Source organism: Paroedura picta, chromosome 3 (genome assembly GCF_049243985.1).
Source record: "Paroedura picta isolate Pp20150507F chromosome 3, Ppicta_v3.0, whole genome shotgun sequence".
Lineage (NCBI taxonomy): Eukaryota > Metazoa > Chordata > Lepidosauria > Squamata > Gekkonidae > Paroedura > Paroedura picta.
In genome coordinates this window covers 74,011,273-74,036,222 of record NC_135371.1, presented here as the reverse complement: position 1 = coordinate 74,036,222, position 24,950 = coordinate 74,011,273, and the positions used below count along the sequence as shown (strand labels likewise).

General features: G+C 44.1%; 1 protein-coding gene across 10 annotated transcripts in view; it reads left to right on the top strand.

The window, feature by feature from the left end:
• The window catches only part of CYFIP2 (cytoplasmic FMR1 interacting protein 2), a 167,728-nt gene that overhangs the window by 128,394 nt on the left and 14,384 nt on the right, over nucleotides 1–24,950 (top strand). For 9 of the 10 annotated variants that reach the window (XR_013229167.1, XM_077326426.1, XM_077326421.1 and 6 more), the window contains 3 exons: nucleotides 3,800–3,930; nucleotides 9,796–9,868; nucleotides 10,278–10,372. Coding sequence is in view for 9 of the 10 variants with exons in the window: in XM_077326426.1 (XP_077182541.1) it covers nucleotides 3,800–3,930; nucleotides 9,796–9,868; nucleotides 10,278–10,372 (299 nt within the window). In the remaining variant the exon portion in view is untranslated. The remainder of the gene's footprint in view (nucleotides 1–3,799; nucleotides 3,931–9,795; nucleotides 9,869–10,277; nucleotides 10,373–24,950) is intronic. The other variant, XM_077326425.1, reaches the window with a different exon arrangement.

The window sequence follows — 24,950 nt, the reverse complement described above, 5'->3', positions numbered from 1 at the left end:
AGACACTATCCTTTGGCTACGGCCATCTCTAGATGTGCCTAAACACTTTGACCTGTGGGAAAAAACAGATGTAAAATAGGCACTAAGCCTTTCTGCTTTCTCTGCATCTTCCGTTAGAGTTTGTCCATCCGTACCCAACAGCGGGCCTATTGCCTCTTTTACTTTACGTTTGCTCCTCACGTAACTGAAAAATATTTTCTTGTTACAATGGGCTTCCCTGGCCAATCTTAGCTCACTCTCAGCTTTGGCCTTTCTGATGATTGATCTACAGTGCCTAGTAACCTGTAGGTACTCTTCTTTAGAGCTCTGTCCTTTCCTCCATTTTCTGAACATTTTCCTTTTCTTTCTTAGTTCCTCTTGAAGTTCTCTGTTCATCCAAATAGGCTTCTTAGAGCTCCTGCAGTGTTTTCGTATTTCTGGAATAGTCATTGATTGAGCATGCAATAGCTCTTGTTTGAGTAGCGCCCACCCTTCACATGCTCCCTTCCCTTCCAGCATTCTTGTCCATGGTATGATACTCATCATGTCTCTGAGTTTATTAAAGTTTGCCCTACGAAAATCCAACATCCGCGTCTGGCTACAAGCTTCCTTGGCTCCCCATCTCAAAAGGAATTCTATGAGGACATGGTCACTTCCCCCTAGGGTCCCCACCTCCTTCACCTCATCCACCAACTCTTGCCTGTTGGTCAGTATTAAGTCCAGTATGGCTGAACCTCTTGTGGGTTCATCTACCATTTGATAAATGAAATTGTCAGCCAGGCAGGTCAGAAAGTTGCATGACTGAGGACGCTTCGCAGAGTTTGTTTCCCAGTACACATTTGGGAAATTGAAGTCACCCATGATGACAAGGTCCTGCCGTTTGGATATTTTCTCAAGCTGCTCACAAAGTGCAGCATCCACATCCTCTCGTTGGTCAGGAGGTCAGTAGCAGACACCAGGAGGTCGGTAGCAGACATCGGAGATTTGAAGAATGCATAATAATGCATAACCACTGCATAATTCTAGTAGTAGGAAGTTGTTGAAGGACCAGGATTTTCTGCAAAGTACTTTTTAGGTTTTCCAGAAACATTTATTGCATCCATATCGACCAGAGTACACCACGAAAAGAAAGGGACGGTTCAAAATTATTGTAACAGAAGAAGAAGAACCTATCCTGGGCTATATTAAACAATTTAACAATAAATACAAATAAACGTTTCTTATCTCTTCTTATATATTTATGTGTATAAGCACAACCAGAACGGCCTCTAGATTAAACCGTTTTCAATTTTGTTTTCCTCAGTGGTTGTCCTTCTTTAAATTATCTTTAAACCGCCCATGGCGCCACGGGCGCCACGGACTAAATAATTCGTTAAGCAGGGTAGAGGTGGGATTAGTCCGTGATGAGGAAGGGTCCAGATTGGACCCTTCCTCACGACAGACAATCGGAGGGACCAATCGGCAGGCGCAAAGCGCCTGCCGATTGGTCCCTCCGATTCCCAGCTCCAGGAACTGCGAGCCGCGCACAGCGCGGCTCGCAGTTCCTCCTGGCCTGACGCTGCGAGAGGCCGCGTCGGGCCGCCGACCTCTCGCCGCGTCGGGCCGCCGACCCAGGGAGCCCCAGCTTCAGGAACTGCGAGCCGCGCACAGCGCACAGTTCCTCCCGCGTCGGGCCGCCGACCTCTCGCCACGTCAGGCCGTTGACCCAGGGAGCCCCCGGCAGTCGCGCGAAGCGCGGCTGCCGGGGGTTCCCTGCCTGGCGACCTGACGCGGCGAGAGGCGCAAAGCGCCTCTCGCCGCGTCAGGCTGCCGCCAACAAAAGAAGCTCGCCGCCGACGCCGACCAGCCTGCCGCCGACCAGCCCGCTAACAAAAGAAGCTCGCCCCCGCCGACAGCCCGCCGCCGCCGACCAGCCCACCGCCGCCGCAGCCGACTAAAGTAAGGAACTAGCGCCCGCTGCATTCCCCTGCAGTGGGCTTGATTACTAGTATTATATATATGTGGCCTTTGGCTCTCAGGTTTGGGGAGGTCTGTTCCAAAGATGTCTGTTCATCCAATGGCCATGGGAATTCCTATGTATGTCGCTGCCCCCCTATTATTGAATCTCCTCCCACCCTTTGATTGCCTTGGCCCAAAATCACTGGAATTCTGGTCCCGGGCTGGATCCCTGGCCCAGCATCCCCTCTCTCTTCCATATACCTCATTTCAGTAGAGCAGCTTCTAGCTAGACTGACTAATAACCCTAGCTGACTAAACTACCCTCCCACCCACATCCCACCCAACCCCCCAAAAAGAAAAAGAATCCCACCCTCACCCCACCCCTAACTACAGCTAGTACCCTCCAAAGGGAGTAGGGAGAGCAGGAGCCTGAACTCCATTCTGTCACATTCAAGTAACACTCTGTTCAGTGCTCCATGCTGGCAATGTTGGGGTATATTCATGTTGGAATTTCTGACTGCATTTCAGCACTAATTTATCAATTACTTGGGATCACTTGGGCATGAAATAGTGGTCAATGTGGGGGTGTGAGTTCCTGCATTATGCAGGAGGTTGTACTAGATGACTAGATGGAGGTTCCTTCCAACTCTATGATTCTATGAAGGCTTCTGAGAAAGTCACTGGTGGCATCCCATCAGGAGGTCATGCACAGAGCTTAGTCACTATACAGGAATTTAATGGAGGCTAAAACCAAACTGGGAAAGTTGGATTCAGTGAATAACAGTCAGCAGTGGGTCTGTGGAATGCTGGCTACCTTAGAGCAGTAGACAAGGAGTTGAGGAGCATCTCTGCATCTACCAGCAGCCACCACTGAAAGAAGTAGGGAGGTGGATGAACTGTAGCAGTTCAACCACTGCATAATTCTAGTAGTAGGAAGTTGTTGAAGGACCAGGATTCTCTGCAAAGTACTTTTTAGGTTTTCCAGAAACATTTATTGCAATTGGCCTTCACAGAGTGGTATTAATTATTTGCCTCCTGTCTTCCCGAGCTGCCTTTATTATAATTCCAAACTGATTTGACCTGCTATACTACATTTTTTATTGGGTGTTAATGATTTGATTGTTATCTTATTGTAAACCAGCCAACCAAATGCAGAATTTTATCAATGTGTAGGAAGAAGCAGAAGTGAGTCAGTGCAGATCAGTTACATTCTGTACAATGTACAAAAGAGAAGCAACCCAGCATGACATCTCCTGTGCATAAACGATCATAGGGATGGATCTGATGGTTTTCTTATACTAAGAGAGCAATCCAAAGGAAGAGTACTCATGACAAGAGGAAGGCTTTCTTCTGTGGGAAAATTTCCCTTTTTCTAAAAGGGAACTTTGTGGGTATCCCTAGGGATGAAATGATTGGAGAGAGCATGAGGCAACAACTCAGGATCACAGCTAGTTCCAAAAGCATTACCAACTCACTCTTCATGACACTCATCCTTTATACCAGTGGTCCCCAATCCTTTTATCACTGATCAACACTTGACAATTTTACTGAGGCCAGGGGGGGTAGTCTTTTGCCGAGGGACGTCACCGCCGCCGCCTGAGCCGCTGCTCCACTTGCTTTCCTGCCGATGCCCCTCTGGGGGGCGCTGCCAGCAGTGGCTGCGCAGTGCCACACCAAGGGGGAGCCCCAGCCACAGCGGCTGCTGGAGAGCACCAAAGGTGAGTCGGCGGCAGAGAGGCAGGGCAGCCCACGAGGCAGCAGCCAGGGAGGAGGATGAGGAGGAGCTGCGGCCCGGTACCGACTGATCTACGGACCAGTCCACTGCTTTATATTATCAAATCCTCCTGGATTAAATTTCCCTGTCTTCCTTCTTTCTCTTGAGGAATCCTGGAGTTTTTCCATCACCAGCTGAAGGACATCATTGAGTATGCAGAGCTAAAGACCGATGTGTTCCAGAGTCTGAGGGAAGTGGGTAATGCCATTCTTTTCTGCCTTCTCATAGAGCAGGCCTTGGTGAGTTAAAATGAATTCCTTTGAACATTGGCAAAGACAAGTGGCTTAATAAGACAAATAAGACATCCCAGTTCAAATACAACATCTGAGGTTGTGATCCAGCAACTGTGGTGCTATTTAAATGTGTATGTTGAAGGAGATTTAATGACAGCTGTAATGCAGTATTTAGGGGTGTGCATGCTGAAATCATAATCTAAATATCGCTCCGTGTTGGAAGAACATTAATTTGAAAGTAGTTTGAATTATATTCTGAATTTTGATTTTATTAGAAGAAATTGCAACTGATCATCATGAAGTTTGCTTGTGGGTTGTGATATATTGTGTACCGACAGTATGAACTCCTAGCTATGCCATCCTGTAGTCTCGCAGGGGTATTTGGAGCTCATTTGTGCAGTGGTCTTTATGCAGGGTGTGCTTGCAGGCCATATGCACCCTTAAATAGATCTGTGGCTTATCCTTTGCATGTCTAGACATACTCCCATTCAGGCATGGCAGCAATACTGAGATTGGCACAGACTGGGTTATTTGCATGCCGTTGACGTGGAAACCTGCAAAAATATCATCTGATTTTTTTTGTCCCAACTTTTTGCCTGCCTAGTTTAACATATGGACACCTAATCAAGAGTAGGGGAAGTAGGATGTACTCATAAATGTCTAGTTAGTCATTTTGAAATCCACTACCTTCCATTAAGATCAAACATATGCTTGTTTTGGAGTTTTGAAATTATCACAGTTCTCTTGCGTAATGCCTTCTCCCATTGTCAATATGTTGGTCCTTCTGGTCTGCATAATGTCAAACCTGTGCTTGAATGTGCAGAACACCTTCTTCTCATGGGATCTTTAAAACACCTAAATGCCTTTCATAGTATTGACACATCATTAGAGAGCTAATGTTATATCGCTTAGAAACAAAAAAAGGAACATGGAGGTAAGAGCAGTCACTCATGTGCTGTGAAAAAAGTAGATGAGCCTCTGGTAGGAAAGGAACAGGCAGTAGAATCCATGTGTATAATAATCTTATCCTCTTTGAGTTCTAAGTTCATCAGTAATGATTTTGATTCTGGATAAAATAATAAATTCCTGTGGATGTTGTTGAATTCCTTTAGTCTTCCTGGAGGCTCTAAAATATATAGAATGTAATGCTGCATAGTTACTGGTTATAGTTGTATTGTGGGTTGATCCATTAATTTTTGCTCTCTGAATTTCTGTTTATCTTCAGTTTAAAGGGAAACTATTTTGACACAAGCTTTTTTTTCCACTTTAACTTCACTGCCCCCATAATAACACATTTATTATGGATCAAAGTTATACGACACAAGTTGTTTTTCCTAGCAGAAAAATAATAATGTATTCCTAGTGGGCTTTTGAATTCATGATTTCCTGAACATCATAATGTCAATCAAGTTATGATTTTTTAAAATCCTTTTTCCAAAGGCAAGCTACTCTATTAATTTACTAATGTAGGAACTTACTGCACAGTCCTAAGTGAGCCACACCTTTCTAAGTTAACCAATATCAAGTGAGCTGTGATTTAGGATTGCACAGTGTGACTGAGTTTAGGACTGCACTGCCAATCAGTTATTCAGAATGTGTTCTGGAGCACAACTGGACCTGAAGTGTAATAAAACATAAGTTATAAGGCTTGCTTATTGTCTCCTATGTAAGGCAAAAGAGACCTGTATGCTCATGGAGTTCCTTTGACTATAATCATAGTTATAATAATAGTAATAGTAGTAATAATAATATTTGTAAAGTATCTTAACAGCTTGATGCTGTATCATTCCTCAGAGAAAGATTCAACTCTGTTTGTAGTTCTAGGGGTATTATAGAATCATAGAATCATAGAGTTGGAAGGGGCCATACAGGCCATCTAGTCCAAATATTATCCCCCAAATATTCTAGCATCTAGTAAGAGGCAGTTGTATTTCTTCACACAATGAACTGCTTAACAGTGCAATCCCAGGAACAGTAACTTTGAACAGGATTGTACCATAAATCCTAGATCAGGGACTATGTACAAAGTTTTGACACTATAAGACAAAGATGGAGACTGGAAAATTGGTCACAACATTCTAGATGTGTACAGAGATATACTGACACCTCCTCCTTTTGCAGTGTTTTACCTCTTTGCATGCAACCTGCAGCCATCATGGCTTACTCTGTTGCTGTTCTGCCCTGTATACTCATGCAAAATTCACTGCCAACCATTACTCAAGTCTCCTTTGGCATTACTGCTTTCCAGATCTTGCCTCTTTATGTGTCTGCGGTTTGGATTAACTTGATTAACTGTAAAATCAGAGCCCAGTAGCACCTTTAAGACCAACAAAGATTTGTTCAGGGCGTACCACGAGAGCGTACACCCTTGTGGTATGCCCTGAATAAATCTTTGTTGGTCTTAAAGGTGCTACTGGACTCTGAATTTATCGTGCTACTTCAGATCAACATGGCTACCCATTTGTATCTTTGATTAACTCTATGTGTTTTCAAGCTGCTTCTCATTCTGTGGTTTTTCCTTGGGCATCTTGCAGCCCCATCCTGAACATGATTTCTTGGGAGTAAGGAGGGGTGGGGGCTAAAGGGTCATTCACCTCCAGAGATAGGCAAATTAATAGCCAGGAAGTTGCTAGGCTACAGTGTACATCAATGAGTTTTGATTCTGATTAAATGTATTTAAAAGTGGGTATCAAACAGACATTTAAATCCCTTCCATATACCTTTGTGTGGTCCACAATCTATGCCCTGCAGAGTTCTCTTTGATGCATCTTGAAGGGAGGTCTCCAAACCATATTACTCTAGTAGAGGCAACACCAAAGTTTCATCCATTCGAAATAACAAGACATGGACTATGTCTGCACCAGACATTTCCCCCCAAGGTGCGCCCAAGAAACATACCTGGAATAGTTTCTCTGTTTCTGATTAGGATTGCTTTGTACTGTGTAAAACACTGGCTTTCTTTAAGTTGCCATTTCAAACAGTAAACTGGAGCATCGGCTACCATGTAAATCTACTTGAAAAATCACCCCAACCTGCCATTTTTTATTGTTTTTAATCAACACATTTGTCCATCATTGTCCTTCATTATTTCTGTGCTGATCTTGGCACATATTAACTGCCGGTGTGCAAAGATTAGCACAGCAACAAAGGCATCCTGAAGATAAATGAAAAAGTGACAATGAGAAGCTACAGAAAACCATTTAGCCTGTGGTCACTGCTTGTAAACATAACTTTATGCATGTGCAGCCATGCAGAAAACTAATTGTTGATAAAGTTTAGGTCATTTTTACCACATCCCTGCTTCTTTATCTCAGTATATGATCAGATACCACAATAAGTTGTTTCTTGTGTGTGGTGTCCCATTTCATCTGGCTATGAGTTTCAGGTGATAAGCCAGGCCTGGCCACTACCTTTAGGTCACTCAGTTGTAGTTTAAAAGTTTCAGAATATCTCCGGAGCACAAGTTCCTGCTAATAGTAGCAGGCTCAGTTTGGAAATGGCAGCATACAATAATAACCACAACAACAATTGTTGTTGTTGTTGTTGTTGTTATTTCAATTTCTTCCCTGCCACTTCCAAGACCAGCTCATGGTGGGTTAAAGGTAACAGTAAAGATATCCCCTGTGCAAGCACTGGGTCATGTCTGACCCTTGGGGTGACGCCTCTAGCGTTTTCATGGCAGACTCAATATGGGGTGGTTTGCCAGTGCCTTCCCCATTCACTTTCCCAATTGTTGTTGTTGTTATTGTTGTTATTGTTATTATTTCAATTTATTCCCCGCCACTTCCAAGACCGGCTCTTGGCGGGTTAAAGGTAAAGGTATCCCCTGTGCAAGCACTGGGCCATGTCTGACCCTTGGGGTGACGCCTCTAGTGTTTTCATGGCAGACTCAATACGGGGTGGTTTGCCAGTGCCTTCCCCAGTCATTACTGTTTATAAGGTCTTAAAAAATCCCCATTAAAATCCCTAATAAAAGACATAAAAAATCCCAACATGGCGGGAAACCCACTCCCACCCCCACTATTAGAGGGGAGGTGAAGGAGGTCAGATGTACTGCTCATATCTGGAGGGGGGGCATTGGTCTACCTTGCTGATCCCAGCCTCAGCCATAGACCTGGTGGAAGAGCTTCGTTTTACAGTCCCTGCGGAATGCCGAAAGCTCCGGTAGGGCCCGTAGCTCACCAGAGAGCTCATTCCACCAGATTGGGGCCAAGACCAAAAAGGCCCTGGCCCTGGTTGAGGTGAGGCATGCTTCCCTGGGGTCGGGAACAATCAATAAATTTTCACCAGCAGAGTGTAAAGCCCTCCAGGGAGCATATGGCATTAGGCGGTCCCTCAGGTATGTTGGTCCCAACCCTCACAAGGCCTTAAAGGTCAAAACCCAAACCTTGAACCGGATCCGGACAGCAATTGGCAACCAGTGTAGCTGCCTCAGCACAGGCCAGATATGGGCCTTCCAAGGTGTACCAGTTAAGACCCTAGCAGCTGAATTTTGCACCAGCTGAAGTCTTCGGATCAGAGACAAGGGCAGGCCCGCATAGAGCGGGTTACAGAAATATATTCTGGAGGCGACCGTCATTTGGATCACTGTGGCCAAGTGTTCGGGGGACAGGTAGGGAGCTAGTAGCCGAGCCTGACGAAGATGGAAAAATGCCTGGCCAGCTATCTTCTTGACCTGGGCCTCCATGGTCAGTGAGATCTCAATGGTCACATCCAAATTCCTTACTTGGGGCACGATTGTAAGTTGCATCCCTGCCAGGGTGGGTAAGTGCGCTTCCTGGTCCCACCCCCTACCTCCCAACCATAGGACCTCCGTCTTGGAGGGGTTGAGTTTCAGGTGACTCTACTTGAACCATTCCGTCACTTCTTCCAAATAGTTCCGGGGGAAAATCCGGGCGGACCCCCATCAGGAGATAGAGCTGGGTGTCATCAGCCTACTGATGGCAACCCAACCCGAAGCTCCGTACCAGCTGGGCCAGAGGACGCATAAAGATGTTGAACAATGTGGGGGAGAGAACCGCGCCCTGAGGGACCCCACAAGGGAGTCTATAGAGGCGTGAGAACTCATCCCCCACCGCGACCCTCTGAGTCTGGTTCTGGAGGAAGGAGCATATCCAGCAAAGAGCTGTGCCCTGTATCCCTATGCCGGTGAGGCAGTGGACAAACAATCTATGGTCAATGATGTCAAAAGCAACCAACAGATCTAAAAGAATCAGCATGGCTGAACCGCCCCTATCCAGCTGGTGACGGACAATGACAATATTAGTAATAATAACAGTAACAACAACAACAATTAACATTATAATAGGGTCCAGGTGTCCTCTTGCACTAGGTTAAGGCTATAATCCTAGAAGGTACTAACAGAGGAGTCTTCAGGGCAAGTCATAATACTATGTTTAAAAATAGACCAAGATAAAGTTTACTAGCAGTGAATAGATAGCATATGGTTGTCTGTAATCACCCAGTGAACTGGTGCAGACACTCCCTTACAACATATGATGTTGTTATGTCATACAAAAGTAGAAGGAGCTTGTGTTAACAGTGAGCGGCACATGTTGGAATCATGACAGAATGCCACACCACTCAGCACCAAGGTTTGGACAAGCCTTGCAATAGACTCTGTAACTCGATAAGATAAAGAACCACTTGCAAAGCTCCAGATTTTTCAGGAAAAAATGACCTTTTATAGGATTTGCATAAATTGTTACTTTGGAGTCACATGGCATTATCTTCCATTTCTGTTGTTTATGCAAGTTGGGCGGTATTTGATTAAGCCCTCTTGAAGCACTTTCCCCTAAGCCTTCAGACAGCTGAAGAACCAAACTCTTAGGGAATTTTTAACACCTTTTATCTTTCTTCCTCCTGCCTCAGTCCCAGGAAGAAGTGTGTGATTTGCTGCATGCTGCTCCCTTCCAAAATATTTTGCCCAGGGTCTACATCAAAGGTAAGGAGTGAAGAGGTGAACAGATATCAGTCATTTATTCCCAAATCTGTATAGTACCTACAAAGTTCCAGATATACATTCTTGATTAATAGGTTCCAAAGCGATTGGTATAAAAACATAGGCCTCAAGGCTAAAAAACAAAAACAAAACCCTAGCCAGCCACTGAACAGTCCATATGAAAGGTAAAATTTGACCAAAAGCAAGGCATTTGTTTTTAAAATGACAACCCTTTTACAAGGTGTCCTGGTGTTGTGGCTGTAATCACAGTTCCTTCTTCACAATGCATTACTCTGTTTTTGTTCTGTCCCATTGGTCCCAGAGTTGGAGGATGGTTGGGAGGTGACACTGAAATACTAGACATTTTTTTGTTTTTGCTTTCTCATTTCACTGTTTGCTGCTCGCTTAACAGAAGGAGAACGCTTGGAGGTACGCATGAAGCGTCTCGAAGCCAAATATGCCCCACTTCACCTGGTTCCCTTAATAGAGAGGCTGGGAACACCTCAGGTAAGGATGACATTAAAACCCACACATCGAGTAGGCTGCCCAAAATTCACATCAGCCTCCCACCACCCCCTAAGATTGCACCCTGAGATACAGAAAGTCTTTCCAGCTGTTATCTGGGTTTTAGTCCTACACTATATAGTTCCATCTATGGATAGATCACAATGACCAATTAAAGTTCAATTGTCTTCAATGAGTTTCTATATGTCTTGTGTGGGCATTCACATCCTCTTACATTATTCAGTCCTAAGAACAAAGGGTTTGTTCTCAATAGTCACCATTTTCAGTTCTCTCTCTCTCGTGGCAATTTTGTTTGACGAAAACCAAGGCATTTATACTTTAAAATATATAAGTATTCCAAACAGTGTAACAGGTGATAGCACAATAAATGACGCATGTTATTATTCTTAAAGCAGTATAATAAATGTAGGTGAAAAACAGCAATAGCCCCTTCTCCCCCATCTTAGCTTTAAAATTTCTGAAAATCTACATATCTAGTGGCAATGAGTATATGATTCTGAGACATCATACTGTTAATTTCCCCTCTCGCTGTATGCAGTATAATGAGGTCAAAATTACATGATAAAATCTGCCTCTCTGATCTGAAGTTTCTGTACAATATATACTTTTTCAGACACACTGGTGTATTTGCACTTTACACTTAATATTATATCTGTATCTAAAGTGAAACTTGTGAAGTGGACCCAAATGATCCTCAGCTTTGAAAAGAGTGCATCTTTTGAAAAGTACCATCACATTTTTAATTAAGGGGGAAAAAATCCAACCAGAGCTGAAATGACCCTGGGAGAGTGGTCAGTCTGTCTGTCTTCTGCAGTCTGTGGCTTGGCTCATTATTTGCATGAGTCATCACCAGCTATTTCTTCTTCAGGTATTTTCCTAAAGCATGCCTGCTCTCTGCTTGCTGTGTAGATTTGGGATGAATGAAGGCAGCTGAATGAGATGGTCTTTTAGTCTTGTTCCACACTGTGATGTTGTGATAAGAGACATTTTCATTCTCAACACATCTAAAGCAGTGGACTGCTACTGTTTCATTTCTGGAAGAGGGGGTATAAATATAGAGAGAATCATAGAATCATAGAGTTGGAAGGGGCCATACAGGCCATCTAGTCCAACCCCCTGCTCAACGCAGGATCAGCCCAAAGCATCCTAAAGCAAGGGTGGACATGTTGTTATTGTCAAGTATAATTATTATCACTTGCCATGAGAATTGTCTAGAAAGAAATTACAAGGAAGTGAAATTTTATAAAAAGAGATTGTGATTATTGATCTGAAGCGGTATTCCTGCAGCTATTAAGCCTGCTGATTTTAAGGCAAATAAATTTGTATAATTGGGATGCAGAATTGAAAAGTGCCCTCATGTCTTTGAGAAACTACTTAACGGGCAATAAGATCTAAATAAGTCCAATGCTTATTCAGAAAACATTTTATATACTATTTAGCATTATGTGTATGCTTAGAGGTGTACACACATTCCTTTATTTAAGCACGATTTTTAAGTGCTTTTCTGAAAATAATTCTGTTCTTAGCCTTATCCCTGACTGTAAAATTAGCCTTACACATTTGAACAAAATATAACTAAGAAAATCAGGTTATTTTACACTAATGAAATACATAAAAAATTTATTCAGATCCAGTCCAAATGATTGATGCTACACCAACCCTATGCATGCATGTCTCCTCTTTTCCTCCTCTCATAGAATCATAGAACCATAGAGTTGGAAGGGGCCATACAGGCCATCTAGTCCAACCCCCTCCTCTACGCAGGATCAGCCCTAAGCATCCTAAAGCATCCAGGAAAAGTGTGTATCCAACCTTTGCTTGAAGACTGCCAGTGAGGGGGAGGTCACCACCTCCTTAGGCAGCCTATTCCACTGCTGAACTACTCTGACTGAGAAAAATTTTTTCCTGATATTTAGCCTATATAGTTGTACTTGAAGTTTAAACCCATTACTGCTTGTCCTTTCCTCTGAAGCCAATGGGAACAGTATCCTGCTCTCCTCTAAGTGACAACCTTTCAAATATTTAAAGAGGGCTATCATGTCCCCTCTCAACCTCCTTTTCTCCAGGCTGAACATTCCCAAGTCCCTCAACCTATCTTGATAGGGCTTGGTCCCTTGGCCCCAGATCATCCTCATCGCTCTCATCTGTACACTTTCAATATTATCTACATCCTTCTTGAAGTGAGGCCTCCAGAACTGCACACAGTACTCCAGGTGTGGTCTGACCAGTGCCGTATACAATGGGACTATGACATCTTGTGATTTTGGTGTGATGCCCCTGTTGATACAGCCCAAAATGGTATTTGCCTTTTTTACCGCTGCATCACACTGCCTGCTCATGTTTAGTTTACAATCCACAAGGACCCTAAGGTCTCGTTCACACACAGTGTTACCTAGAAGCGTATCCCCCATCCAGTAGGCATTCTTTTCATTTTTCTGACCCAGATGCAGAACTTTACACTTATCTTTATTAAATTGCATCTTGTTCTCATTTGCCCATTTTTCCATTGTGTTCAGATCTCGTTGAACTCTGTCTCTATCTTCTGGAGTATTTGCCAGTCCTCCCAATTTGGTGTCATCTGCAAACTTGATGAATAGTCCCTCCACCCCCTCATCTAGATCATTAATAAATATGTTAAAAAGTACCGGGCCGAGCACCGAGCCCTGAGGTACCCCACTACTCACCTCTCTCCAGTCTGATGAAACACCATTGACAACAACACTCTGAGTGCAGTTCTCTAACCAATTCCCTATCCACTTAACTATCTGAAAATCCAGATTGCAGTCCTTCAACGTATCCATCAGAACATCATGGGGAACCTTGTCAAAAGCTTTACTAAAATCGAGCCTGTTGGGAGAAGCGGGAAATAAATCTAAAAATAATAATAAAAAATAATAATAAAATCCAAGTAAATGACATCAACCGAATTTCCACGATCCAGCAAACCTGTTACTTGGTCAAAAAAGGAAACCAGGTTGGTCTGGCAAGACCTGTTGGAGACAAATCCATGCTGACTTCCTTGGATTACCAAATTGTCCTCCAGATGTTTGCAGATCGCTCCCTTTAATATCTGCTCCATTATCTTCCCCACAACAGAGGTCAGACTCACTGGTCTGTAGTTTCCCGGGTCATCCTTCCTCCCTTTTTTGAAGATCGGAATAATGTTTGCTCTCTTCCAGTCCTCCAGGACATCTCCAGTCCTTAAAGAGGTTCCGAAGATGATGGACAAGGGCTGTGCAAGTTCTCTGGAAAGTTCTTTGAGTACTCTCGGGTGCATTTCATCCGGCCCAGGGGATTTGAACTCATCCAGTGCAGCTAAATGCAAGATTCTTCTGCACGATTCTTGTCCACAGTAGTATACCTGATGGTCATCTGAATTAAATTCACCCATTCCTGTCCATTTTAGTTCACTGATTCCTAAAATGGCGATGTTCAGTCTTGTCATCTTTTGTTTAACCACGTCCAGCTTGCCTTGATTCATGGATCTGACATTCCAGGTTCCTATGGAATAAAAATCTTTACAGAATTGGACTGTCTTTTCGCCACTAGTTACTTCCACAACTGAGTGTCCTTTCGGCTTTGGCCCAGTCGCTTCATTCATTCTGCCGCTACTCGTACTAGCCGTCTGCTCATCCCCAGTAGCATATTGGACACCTTCCGATCTGAGGGGCTCATCTTCCGGCGTCATATCGTTTTGCCTTTTGGTACTGTCCATAGAGTTTTCATGGCAAAGATACTGGAGTGGTTTGCCATTTCCTTCTCCAGTGGATCACCTTTTGTCAGAGCTCTCTGCTATGATCTGTCCATCTTGGGTGGCCCTGCATGGCATAGCTCATAGCTTCACTGAGCTACGCAAGCCCCCTTGCCACGGCAAGGAAGCGATACTTAATAACTCATAAAAACTATACCAATGTTATTAACACAGGCCACACAAGTCACCCTTTATACCAAGGATATCAGCAGTGCCTCTGGCATGTACTGATAAGTACATAGTTAATTGGTGCATGTGTATAAGTGGATCAGCCTACAAAAGCATTGAATTAGCCTGAGTTGTAGATGTACCAGCCAGAGTGGTGTAGTGGTTAAGAGTGACGGCTTCTAATCTAGTGAGCCAGGTTTGATTATCCGCTCCCCCACATGCATCCAGCTGAGGTGACCTTGGGCTAGTCACAACCCTAATAGTACTGTTCTGACTGAGCAGTCTTGTCAGAGCTCTCTCAGCCTCACCTGCCTCACAGGGTGTCTGTTGTGGGGAGAGGAAGGAGACTGTAAGCCACTTTGAGACTCCTGCAGAGAAAAGCAACTCTTCTTTCTGCTTCTACCTTAGAAATAATTGTATGTGGACTGAATGTGTGGAGAGAGGCTGCATCCTTTTCATGAAGGTACAACAGTAGTTTCCATAGAAGTGGTTTCTTATGCTAAACTAGAAGTGGACAACAATGGGTATAATATTTTCAAGCAATATTCCTTAGCTCAATATTTGACTGCAAACATTTCAAATATATATATTCCAAAGTAATTAGTTATGTTGTTTGTTTTAAAAGATCATAATATTCTCAATAACAGACCTTGTTGGGTTTAAGGATTTTAGAAAACAAGGCGTAAAATTACTCTGTTCAGCAATATAACATTATTTTAAAACTAATAACAGTACTTGTTTTTAAAGTATCAGATTTTGAATCTGTGTGGAGTTTTGTTCTGTCTTTACTATGGAACACCATAAAGTAAGGTCTTAGCCCTTTCCCGGACAGCACAGGCTAGCCTGATCTTGTCAAATCTGGGGAACTAAATAGGGTTGGCCCTGAATAGTATTTGTATGGGAGACGTCCAAGGAATATTGGGGTCATGGCGTGGAGGCAGGTAATGGCAAATTACCTTTGTAAATTTCTTGAAAACCTCCACAGGGTCACCATAAATCAGCTGTGAGTTGACAGCACGTTCTACCACCACCATAGGGTCTTAACTAAATTTTCTATCAGATTGGAATGAAAACTGCCACAGCTGAATTTAAGCCACTGATTTCTGCTTTTTTAGGTACCCATATGTATTTTTCCCCAACGGAGCAAATAATAGCTCTTCAGAGCCATTGGCGACTGAGAAAAATTTCAACGAGAAGGTTTAAAGCACCACCACTTCCTGCATCACAGTTCTTATCTGAATAGGGTCCCCCTATATCTGCTCTTTAAAGAAATAAAACCTACCAGGAGCTTATCTTATGCTGGTCTATGACTGTAATAAAACTATGTTGTTGATGTTGAACCTATCAGGAGCTTCCTTCATGGAATGTTTAGTATCATAAATTATTTGATTCTTAGTGGCTAGTTCTGAACAGCTAGCTTCAGTTTGGTGCATATTAGAACCTAATGTTTTTATTTCCTTTTATTCCTCACTCCTTTAGTATTATGTTCAGCATCCATATGCAAGGGCTTCTCTCCTATAATTACAGCAGTGATAGTGTACCATATTCAATGATCTTTCTGTCCTACTGAGGCCTAGCTTCAGTAACCATAAGTCAAGTTCGGAATGCAGTTACAAAGGTTACATTTATCTCCTCAAGCATTGCCTCGCCTATGTCTGTCCCCACAGGGAAGATACTAATACTGTAACAATTAGAGGTGGGGGGGATGGCTTAGCGGTTAAACATCTCCTTTCTACAAAAAAGATCCTAGGATCAAACTCCAGGTACAGTAGCAGATAGTATGTGATGTGAAAGTCTACCTAGAGAGCAACTGCCAAGTCAAGTACTGACCTTGATAGACAATTGTATGGTTCAATTTAGGGCAACTTCATGTCATCGATATGTTATTTTTTAAAACTCCTATTATTAAGAATTTGCACAATTCTCAAGTCAACAAATGCGCTTTCCAAAGACCAGGCTTTAGAAGAAGAAGAAGAGGAGTTGGCTCTTATATGCCACTTTTCTCTACCTGGAGTCTCAAATTGGCTTACATTCGCCTTCCCTTCCTACAACAGAAATCCTGTGGGGTGGGTGAGGCTGAGAGAGCCCTGATATTCCTGCTTGGTCAGAACAGCTTTATCAGTGCTGTGGTGAGCCCAAGGTCACCCAGCTGGCTGCATGTGGGAGAGTGGGGAATTAAACCCAGCTTGCCAGGTAAGAAGTCCACACTACTAACCACTACACCAAGCTGGCCTTCAAAAGGGTTTGGAACCCAGTGTAAATACATCTGATCTTTTATGATGGATGATGACCTGAGAGAGTCAGCATGATGTAGTGGTTAGAGCAGTCTTTCTCAACCTTTTATTATATTACATTACATCATATCCTATCATGCCCATGGAGGAGCCCCGGAAATATTTTTTCAGGCTTCAAGGAGCCCCAGATGTCAGCTGGCCATACCTCCCCACCATACCCTCCCCCCCCCCCCCATTTTACATGTCACCAGAAGCAGCATCACCACCTGCATTAACAGGCAGGTTTGAGGAGGATTGGGGAAAGGGAAGAGGCAGGACACACTTTGAGATGGAAATTGGCATGCAGGCTCTGCCCCCCTCCAAGGCATAGAAATAAGAACTCACAGGAGGGGGAGCTATGGAAACTTATCAAAAGCTTTACTAAAATCCAAGTAAATTACATCAACCGAATTTCCACGATCCAGCAAACCTGTTACTTGGTCAGAAAAGGAAACCATGTTGGTCTGACAGGACCTGTTGGAGACAAATCCATGCTGACTTCCTTGGATCACCAAATTGTCCTCCAGACGTTTGCAGATCACTGCATTTAATATCTGCTCCATTATCTTACCCACAACAGAGGTTAGACTCACTGGTCTGTAGTTTCCCGAGTCATCCTTCCTCCCTTTTTTGAAGATCTGAATAATGTTTGCTCTCTTCCAGTCCTCCGGGACATCTCCAATCCTTAAAGAGGTCCTGAAAAGTTCTTTGAGCACTCTCAGGTGCATTTCATCCGGCCCAGGGGATTTGAACTCATCCAGTGCAGCTAAATGCCTCTCGACGACCTCTCTATCCATGTTAACCTACCACCCAGACACTATCCTTTGGCTACGGCCATCTCTAGATGTGCCTAAACACTTTGACCTGTGGAAAAAAACAGATGTAAAATAGGCACCAAACCTTTCTGCTTTCTCTGCATCCTCCGTTAGAGTTTGTCCATCCACATCCAACAGTGCCTCCTTTACTTTACGTTTGCTCCTCACATAACTGAAAAATCTTTTCTTGTTACAATGGGCTTCCCTGGCCAATCTTAGCTCACTCTCAGCTTTGGCCTTTCTGATGATTGATCTACAGTGCCTAGTAACCTGTAGGTACTCTTCTTTAGAGCTCTGTCCTTCCCTCCATTTCCTGAACATTTCCCTTTTCTTTCTTAGTTCCTCTATTCATCCAAATAGGCTTCCTAGAGCTCCTGCAGTGTTTTCCTCTTTCTGGGATAGTCATTGATTGAGCATGCAATAGCTCTTGTTTGAGTAGCGCCCACCCTTCACATGCTCCCTTCCCTTCCAGCATTCTCGTCCACGGTATGACACTCATCATGTCTCTGAGTGTATTAAAGTCTGCCCTACGAAAATCCAACATCCACGTCTGGCTACAAGCTTCCTTGCCCCCCCCCCCCAATCTCATTCTATGAATTCTATGAGGACATGGTCACTTCCCCCTAGGATCCCGACCTCCTTCACCTCATCCACCAACTCTTGCCTGTTGATCAGTATTAAGTCAAGTATGGCTGAACCTCTTGTGGGTTCATCTACCATTTGATAAATGAAATTATCAGCCAGGCAGGTCAGAAAGTTGCATGACTGAGGACGCTTTGCAGAGTTTGTTCCCCGCACATATCTGGGAAATTGAAGTCACCCATGATGACAAGGTCCTGCCGCTTGGATATTTTCTCAAGCTGCTCACAAAGTGCAGCATCCACATCCTCTAGCTGGTCAGGCGGTCAGTAGCAGACACCAACCACCATACTGTTTTTTTCCCCCTCGCTTATTTTCACCCAGATGCTTTCCACTGTAGATATGCTCTCCTTCACTAGAATTTCCTGACAGGTAAGCCCTTTCCTCACATACAGTGCCACTCCTTCACCTCTTCAATCTATTCTGTTTTTTCTGAACAGGTTATATCCATCCACTATTACATTACATTATAGTCATGAGAATCATTCCAAGTTTCTGTGATGCCTACTAGATCATACCTTTCCATCAGCATGAGAAGTTCCAGCTCTTCCTTTTTATTGCCCATGCTTCGGGCGTTAGTATAAAGGCATCTGAATCCTTTTACTTTTGGTTCCCTATGAAGAGAACGTTTCATGCAAAGATATGGTATGATAAGGCACCAAAATGGTAGGGACCTAACAGAAGCAGAAGAGATTTTAAAAAGGTGGCAAAATTATACAGAAGATCTATACAAGAGCAAGCTTAACATCCCTGATAACCACAAAAGGGTAGTTACTGACCTGGAGCCAGACATCCTGGAATGTGAACTCAAATGGGCCTTAGGAAGTCTGAGCAACAATAAAGCTAGTGGTGGTGACAGCATTCCAGTTGAACTATTCAAAATCTTAAAAGACGGTGCAGTAAAAGTGCTACACTCAACATGCCAGCAAATTTGGAAAACTCAGCAATGGCCAGAGGATTGGAAAAGCTCAGTTTATATTCCAATCCCAAAGAAGGGCAATCCCAAAGAATGTTCAAACTACCACACCATTGCACTCATTTCTCATGCTAGCAAAGTTATGCTCAAAATTTTACAAGCTAGGCTCCAGCAATATGTGTGTCCCTTGACAGGCAAGATTGAAGAGTATACCACTTGTGCCCCCATTTGCTTGAGCTTCCTTGATAGTCTGTTTTAATAGGAATGATGGCATTCATGGACATGTCATTTGTTCCCACATGGACCATCACAAATGGATAGCGATCCGTAGATTTGAGGAGTTTGGGCAGCCGTTCTGAAATGTCTTTAATTTTTGCCCCTGGCAAGCAACACACCTCTAGGGTTAGCGGGTCGGGCCCAGCCACATGGCGATGCATTCCTCTTAGCAGGGAGTCTCCAATTACCAGTACTCTCCTTTTTTTTCTCTTCTCAACACCATTTCCTTCTATCCCCATGGCCTCTTTACTTTGTCTTAGACTTTGTTTTTGGACCTGTTCCCTCGTTGACACTTGCACCTCCTCTGCAAGGGCCTGAAATCTATTCTGGAGCTCCAAAGGCCCCGAGAACCGTCCCGCTCTACACCGTTGAGTCTTTTTCCTAACTGTCTGCAAAGGCTCCGTAATGAGGTCAATCCCCTTATCCTCTTCAGGACTGGTTGTATCCTCTTTATTCCGAGTTGCACAGCTCTGGTCTATGAACTCCTCCCCTTTCTTAATTTGGGTCAGTGTAATAATCCTGTCTTCTAAGCCCCTAATCCTTTCCTCCAAAAGTCTTACCAGCTTACACTTGGGGCAGATGTAGTCCATCTTGTCCTCAGGGAGGAAGGCAATCATGTCACACTCACTGCAGATGATGGGATGAGTGTCATAGAGGTCCATTGTAACTTCTAGGCAGTGCAACTACTCTCACACCATTAGAGTCAATTAGTGACTTCTCCTTTAACACAAACCATGATTTCTGTTACACTTCTCCTCCAGGCCAATAATGCAAATCATATGTAGGTTTGTACCTCTAGTTTGGGAGATGAATTACAGATTGGAGTTTGTTGGTCTGCGTGTACATATTATGATTTTGCATTCAATTGGAAATAACGTTATTTATTTATTTATTTATCATTTATATTTTTATACCACCCTTCCCTACGGCTCTGGGCGGTTTACAGAAAACATTTTGGAACATGTACATGGAACAGTATCAGTATCAATATAAGAATATAAGAACAATAACATACCAACTAGAACAGTATTTCGACAACAATAACTTTGACACTCCCTTGGTAGGTCGACCTCTCAGTATGTAATGCATCAAGACATTTGGAGAAGAGGAATTTCACTAGCACAGTGCTCATTTATGTATCATGTCCAATCTGAACCAAAGCAACTCTTAACATCAGATCTCAAACTTTATTTTGAAGTAGTCCTACCAAGAACAGTACAAAGTACTTCCTTATGAATATACCTAGGATTGTAGCCATCACCCTCCTGACCCTGAAATATCTCGGTTCAATAATTTTCTAAAGTTGATAAAACGTTTAGTATTGAAAGAATATATAGCAGCCTTTCCCAACTTTTTTTCCTCAACCATTGAGAAACCCCTGAACATTCTTCAGGCTTTGAGAACCCCCAGAAGTAGCAAGTTCAGAATATGGTTGGGAAGTATAGCCGTGTACATGCCCACCCAGGACCTCTCCCCTTCCCACCCTCTCCAGACCCATCATTAGCCATTTTGGGAGGGGGTGGGTGGGTTGACTGACCATATATGGTAACATCACCCAATAAATATTTAATATATTTAAACAATATATTAAAAAGGAATTAACTCCCACCGATTCGTGAAACTGTCTCCCTGGTTGAGAAAGCCTGCTATATAGGAACAAAACAAAAGTTTCCTATTCACTAATGTCATTTTGAACTTTATTTGAAGATACAGCTGTTAAAGGATTCTAATAAAGGAGCTTCTCTCATCAAATTCCAATCAGAGATAATGTTGTGATAATGTTTATCTTCGTGCTTGTGTGTCTTTGTGTATGTAATGCTTAACTTTCTGATTATCTAACTATATATTTGAGTCTTTTAGCTTTTGAAAAATCGTTATCTTCATAGGGATGATTAGTTTATAAAGAGATAGGATAGATTAAAATTATTTTTAAATAGGATACATTAAAACACATATTTAAATTCTCCAGTTGAAGTCAATAGGAAGAAAATGGCTTAATTTTCACTGGATTGAGACATCAGCTTTTTGCTCACCTTCCATTTTGAATTGATTATTAATTGATTATTAGCAGCTAATTAAAATTGGATAACTAATAATCTTGCCTGCTTGTCTGTTCAACTAAAAGACAACCAAGCATCCCAATGAATAAATGCTAAACAGTATGATTACGGGTGTAATGCTTCCTCAAAGAACAAAGAATCCACACAGTGTTTTGTTCTCCAGATGTACATGATCTTTTTGCTTCACATTCTGACCCATCCTGATTATTCTCTTTACATGGTACAGAAACAGTTATTCATACCTCCTCATGTAATTTGTGAGGTGGGACTCAGAGACCCATTTTGCATGATATTCTATCAAACATTTAAAGGAGGTTGGAAATATATTATTCTGAGCAAATCCCCCCCCTCCCTGTAGCAGCCCCATTGCTATGAAATGGGGCTGCCTAAGAAATTGAAGGAAGTGACGTCTTTGCTAGTGCCCAGAAGAAAGTGTAAGGCAGAATTGTTTTTGGTGAAGACAGTAGCTTTTTGACCCTGTTAAGCAGCATTATTATCTTGCAGAATTATTACAAAATTTGTAACTAGGATGCAGTTAAAGGATTGCTTGGGTTTATGAAAACAACGTGGAACAAAATGGGGGGATTTATAGAAACACTTTAAATAAATTAAAAGCCCATCTTTAAAAAAAACGCATATTGGGAGATTGTGCGAGCTGAACATCCATACAAAGTTCTTGCCTTGCAGCTTGCATTACGTGCAACTAGAAACAAAGCTCATTTATAAAAATGGGCATGTTTGGCTTGGGGGGGGAAGAAGACCACGTGGGTGAGGGGCGCGTTAGCGGTGGCTGTAGAGCAGGGGGGCGGCCGGAGAGCAGGGCGCGGCAGAGCAAGGGCGCGGAGCAGGCTTGCGGCGGCAGAGGACGGGCGCAGAGCAGGCTGGCAGCAGTAACAGAGGGGCGCAGAGCAGGCTGGCGGCGGCAGAGGAAGGGCACAGAGCAGGGTCGTGGCGGCAAAGGAGGGGTGCAGCGTCAACGCTGTGGGGCTTGAGGGGCGCGGCGAGGCCCGTCGCGGCTTAAGTGTTGGCGCGCGGGCTGTTGGAGCGGCGGGGAGATGGTTGAGCGGGTGGCCGAAGCAATGGGCCGCGGCACGGCGCGAAGAGCTGTGCTGGCGGCAGGGAAACAGGCGCCCGCAGCTTATTGGGGAGACGTGGCGGCATTAGCAGGTAGTAAAGAGGAGGGCCGCCGCGTGGACGTGGCGGCCGTGTTGGATTGGGGGCGGGGCCTCCCCGGGGCAGGCTTGTAGGTGGCCGCCCCCAGACCCCCCAGCAGCCACCCCCCCAGGGCTGCTCAAGCCGGCCGAAGCCATGACCTGACCCCACCCCCGCTCCCGGGGCTGGCGGGGTGCGGCGAGAGACTTCAGCTGGCCTGTGCAGGCCTAGGGGGTGGCTGCTGGGCTGGAAAGGAGCAGGGCCACCGCGTCGAAGACCCGGCGTCCTTGCTTCTTTCCCCAGGGGGAAGGGACCACGGGCAGGAAAGGATCAGGGATGTCACGTCTTTGACGCAGCGTCCCTGCTTCTTTCCCTAGTGCAAGGAGAACCCTGCCGGAGGACTCACCATGCGGCCAGGCTTCTTCGTCTGTGCATCGACTCCCCAGCTGGGCCAGTCAAGGCTGGCCTAAGCAGCTAATGGGGAGTCGCGCTTCGCGTGGCTCCCCATTGGCCACTTGGCCCTGGATTGACACTCAATGGGCCCAAACTTGGGCCCTCCGATATATCTAAGTCTAATTCTTCCATTGCTAGGCAGATTCCCAGGGTGCTCAGGAGAATTTTACATTTTTCTGCTGCTTGCAGATATATAGAAAATAATACAACTTATAGAGTTGCCAAGTTCTGCGCAGCAGCGATCAAAATTCGTAATAGAATGGTCTGTTTTAAATGAATCTGGACAGCTGTGTTTATCTACCTTTTCTATTTTCTATTGTTATCTTTTAAGATGTTTTAATTCCTGGTTTTAATGGATGTTTCTGTATCATCTTATGCTGGTCTATGACCGTAATAAAACTAACTGAACTGGGCCCTCCAAGTTTTTATCCTGGACAGGGCCTGCCCTTTCTCCTCCCACATTGCCCTTACTCTTTTATTACTACCGCTCCGCAGGAGCAGTTACAGATGGTGCCTCTGCTACAGGAAGAACAAGGATAACCTGCATAAGTATGAGAACCAGGCAATAAGCAGATGCAGTTATAATCAGGCATCACATTCACATTGAGAAGGCAGGAATGTCTGAGGGTAATTAGCCTGCCTGAGAAGTATACTTAACTAGTAAGTGACGCTGTGAAGGAAAGGCATATGTATTTTAACACCCAGGAATGTAACAGAGAACATATCTTTACATTTTTACACATTTAGTCTCGGAACACTGGTTGAGCACCAGTGAAATTTTGTTCTATCTAAACTGAACTGGCATGATTCTACCATTTCTGCCACTAAGCCTATTCATCAGAAAAGAGAATAAATTCTTTAAAACCAGGGTTCAGGCATGTTAAACTTAGCAAGTATCGGAAATTCTGAAAAATCTATCATTTGAAAGGTTTATAGTCAGTAATTTGGCTTTTTTCTAGGGATGCCAGTCCCCAGGTGGGACCTGGAGATCCACTGGAATTATAGCTTATCTCCCGCCAAAAGAGGTCAGTTCTCTTGGAGAAAATGGCTCCTTTGGAGCATAGATTCCATAGCATTATACTCCACTGAAACCCCTCCTCACTCCAAATCACATCCACTCCCACCTCCAACCCCCAGTCTCCAGATATCTCCCAACCCAGAAATGGCCACCCTACATTCTTCCCTTTGAATTTTCTTACAGTTGAATCTTATTTCCTCTCTTCTCCATCACAATGGCCTTCTAACTCTTAGATAACTATGGTTAAAATCAAGAAAGCCAGGTGCCAAGGCTGACGCTAGTCTTTGTAATTTTCTAAAAAGTTTGGGTTAGTATTGTCACTGAATAATGGTAGAGTGACTGCTGAAGGCCTGCTAGGGAAAAGAGAGGGGGTAGAAACTACTAATTTGTCAGATATCAAAAGAAAAATTGTGAGGTTTAACTGTGTGCAGGAAATTAAAAGATTGTGTGTTGGGCATGCTCATTCAGGGAAAGATGAAAACCTGGTCTGATATTACTACTAGATTTTCTGATTGAATCTATTACTGTGAAAATATTTCTTAGACTGATTATGCATGGGCTGGAATGCCCATCAGGGTTTAGGGGAAAATCCCGGATTATGCATGACGTCTCCGCCATCCAAGGCCTGGCCCGACTCAGGCCCTTGGTAGACCCGTGTTAAGAAAACGTGGATTCTTCTGTGTGCCGGGATCTGCCACAGGTGCAGGCGAGGGCTAGGTCGGGCTAGAACTGTGCATAATCGGAGGAGCCGGGCTTTCGGTCCAGCTCTTCCCCCGACCTATGGCGTCCCTACAGGGATACCTCTCACCCCTGCCAGCTCCATGGTTCTGCAGAGCTGACAGAGGTGCCCCCCCACCATGGTGGGGGAGCAGCATGTCCCCAATCCCCCACCACCACTGCGGGGGCAGAGTGCTCCTGGCCCCGCATTGCATGTTCCTCCCCCATGCATACATAGGGAATAGCGGGGCTTTTTGCCCCACCACAACAGAACGGTGGCAGCCTGCCATAGCTGCCGCCATGCATAATGGGTCCTTATGAC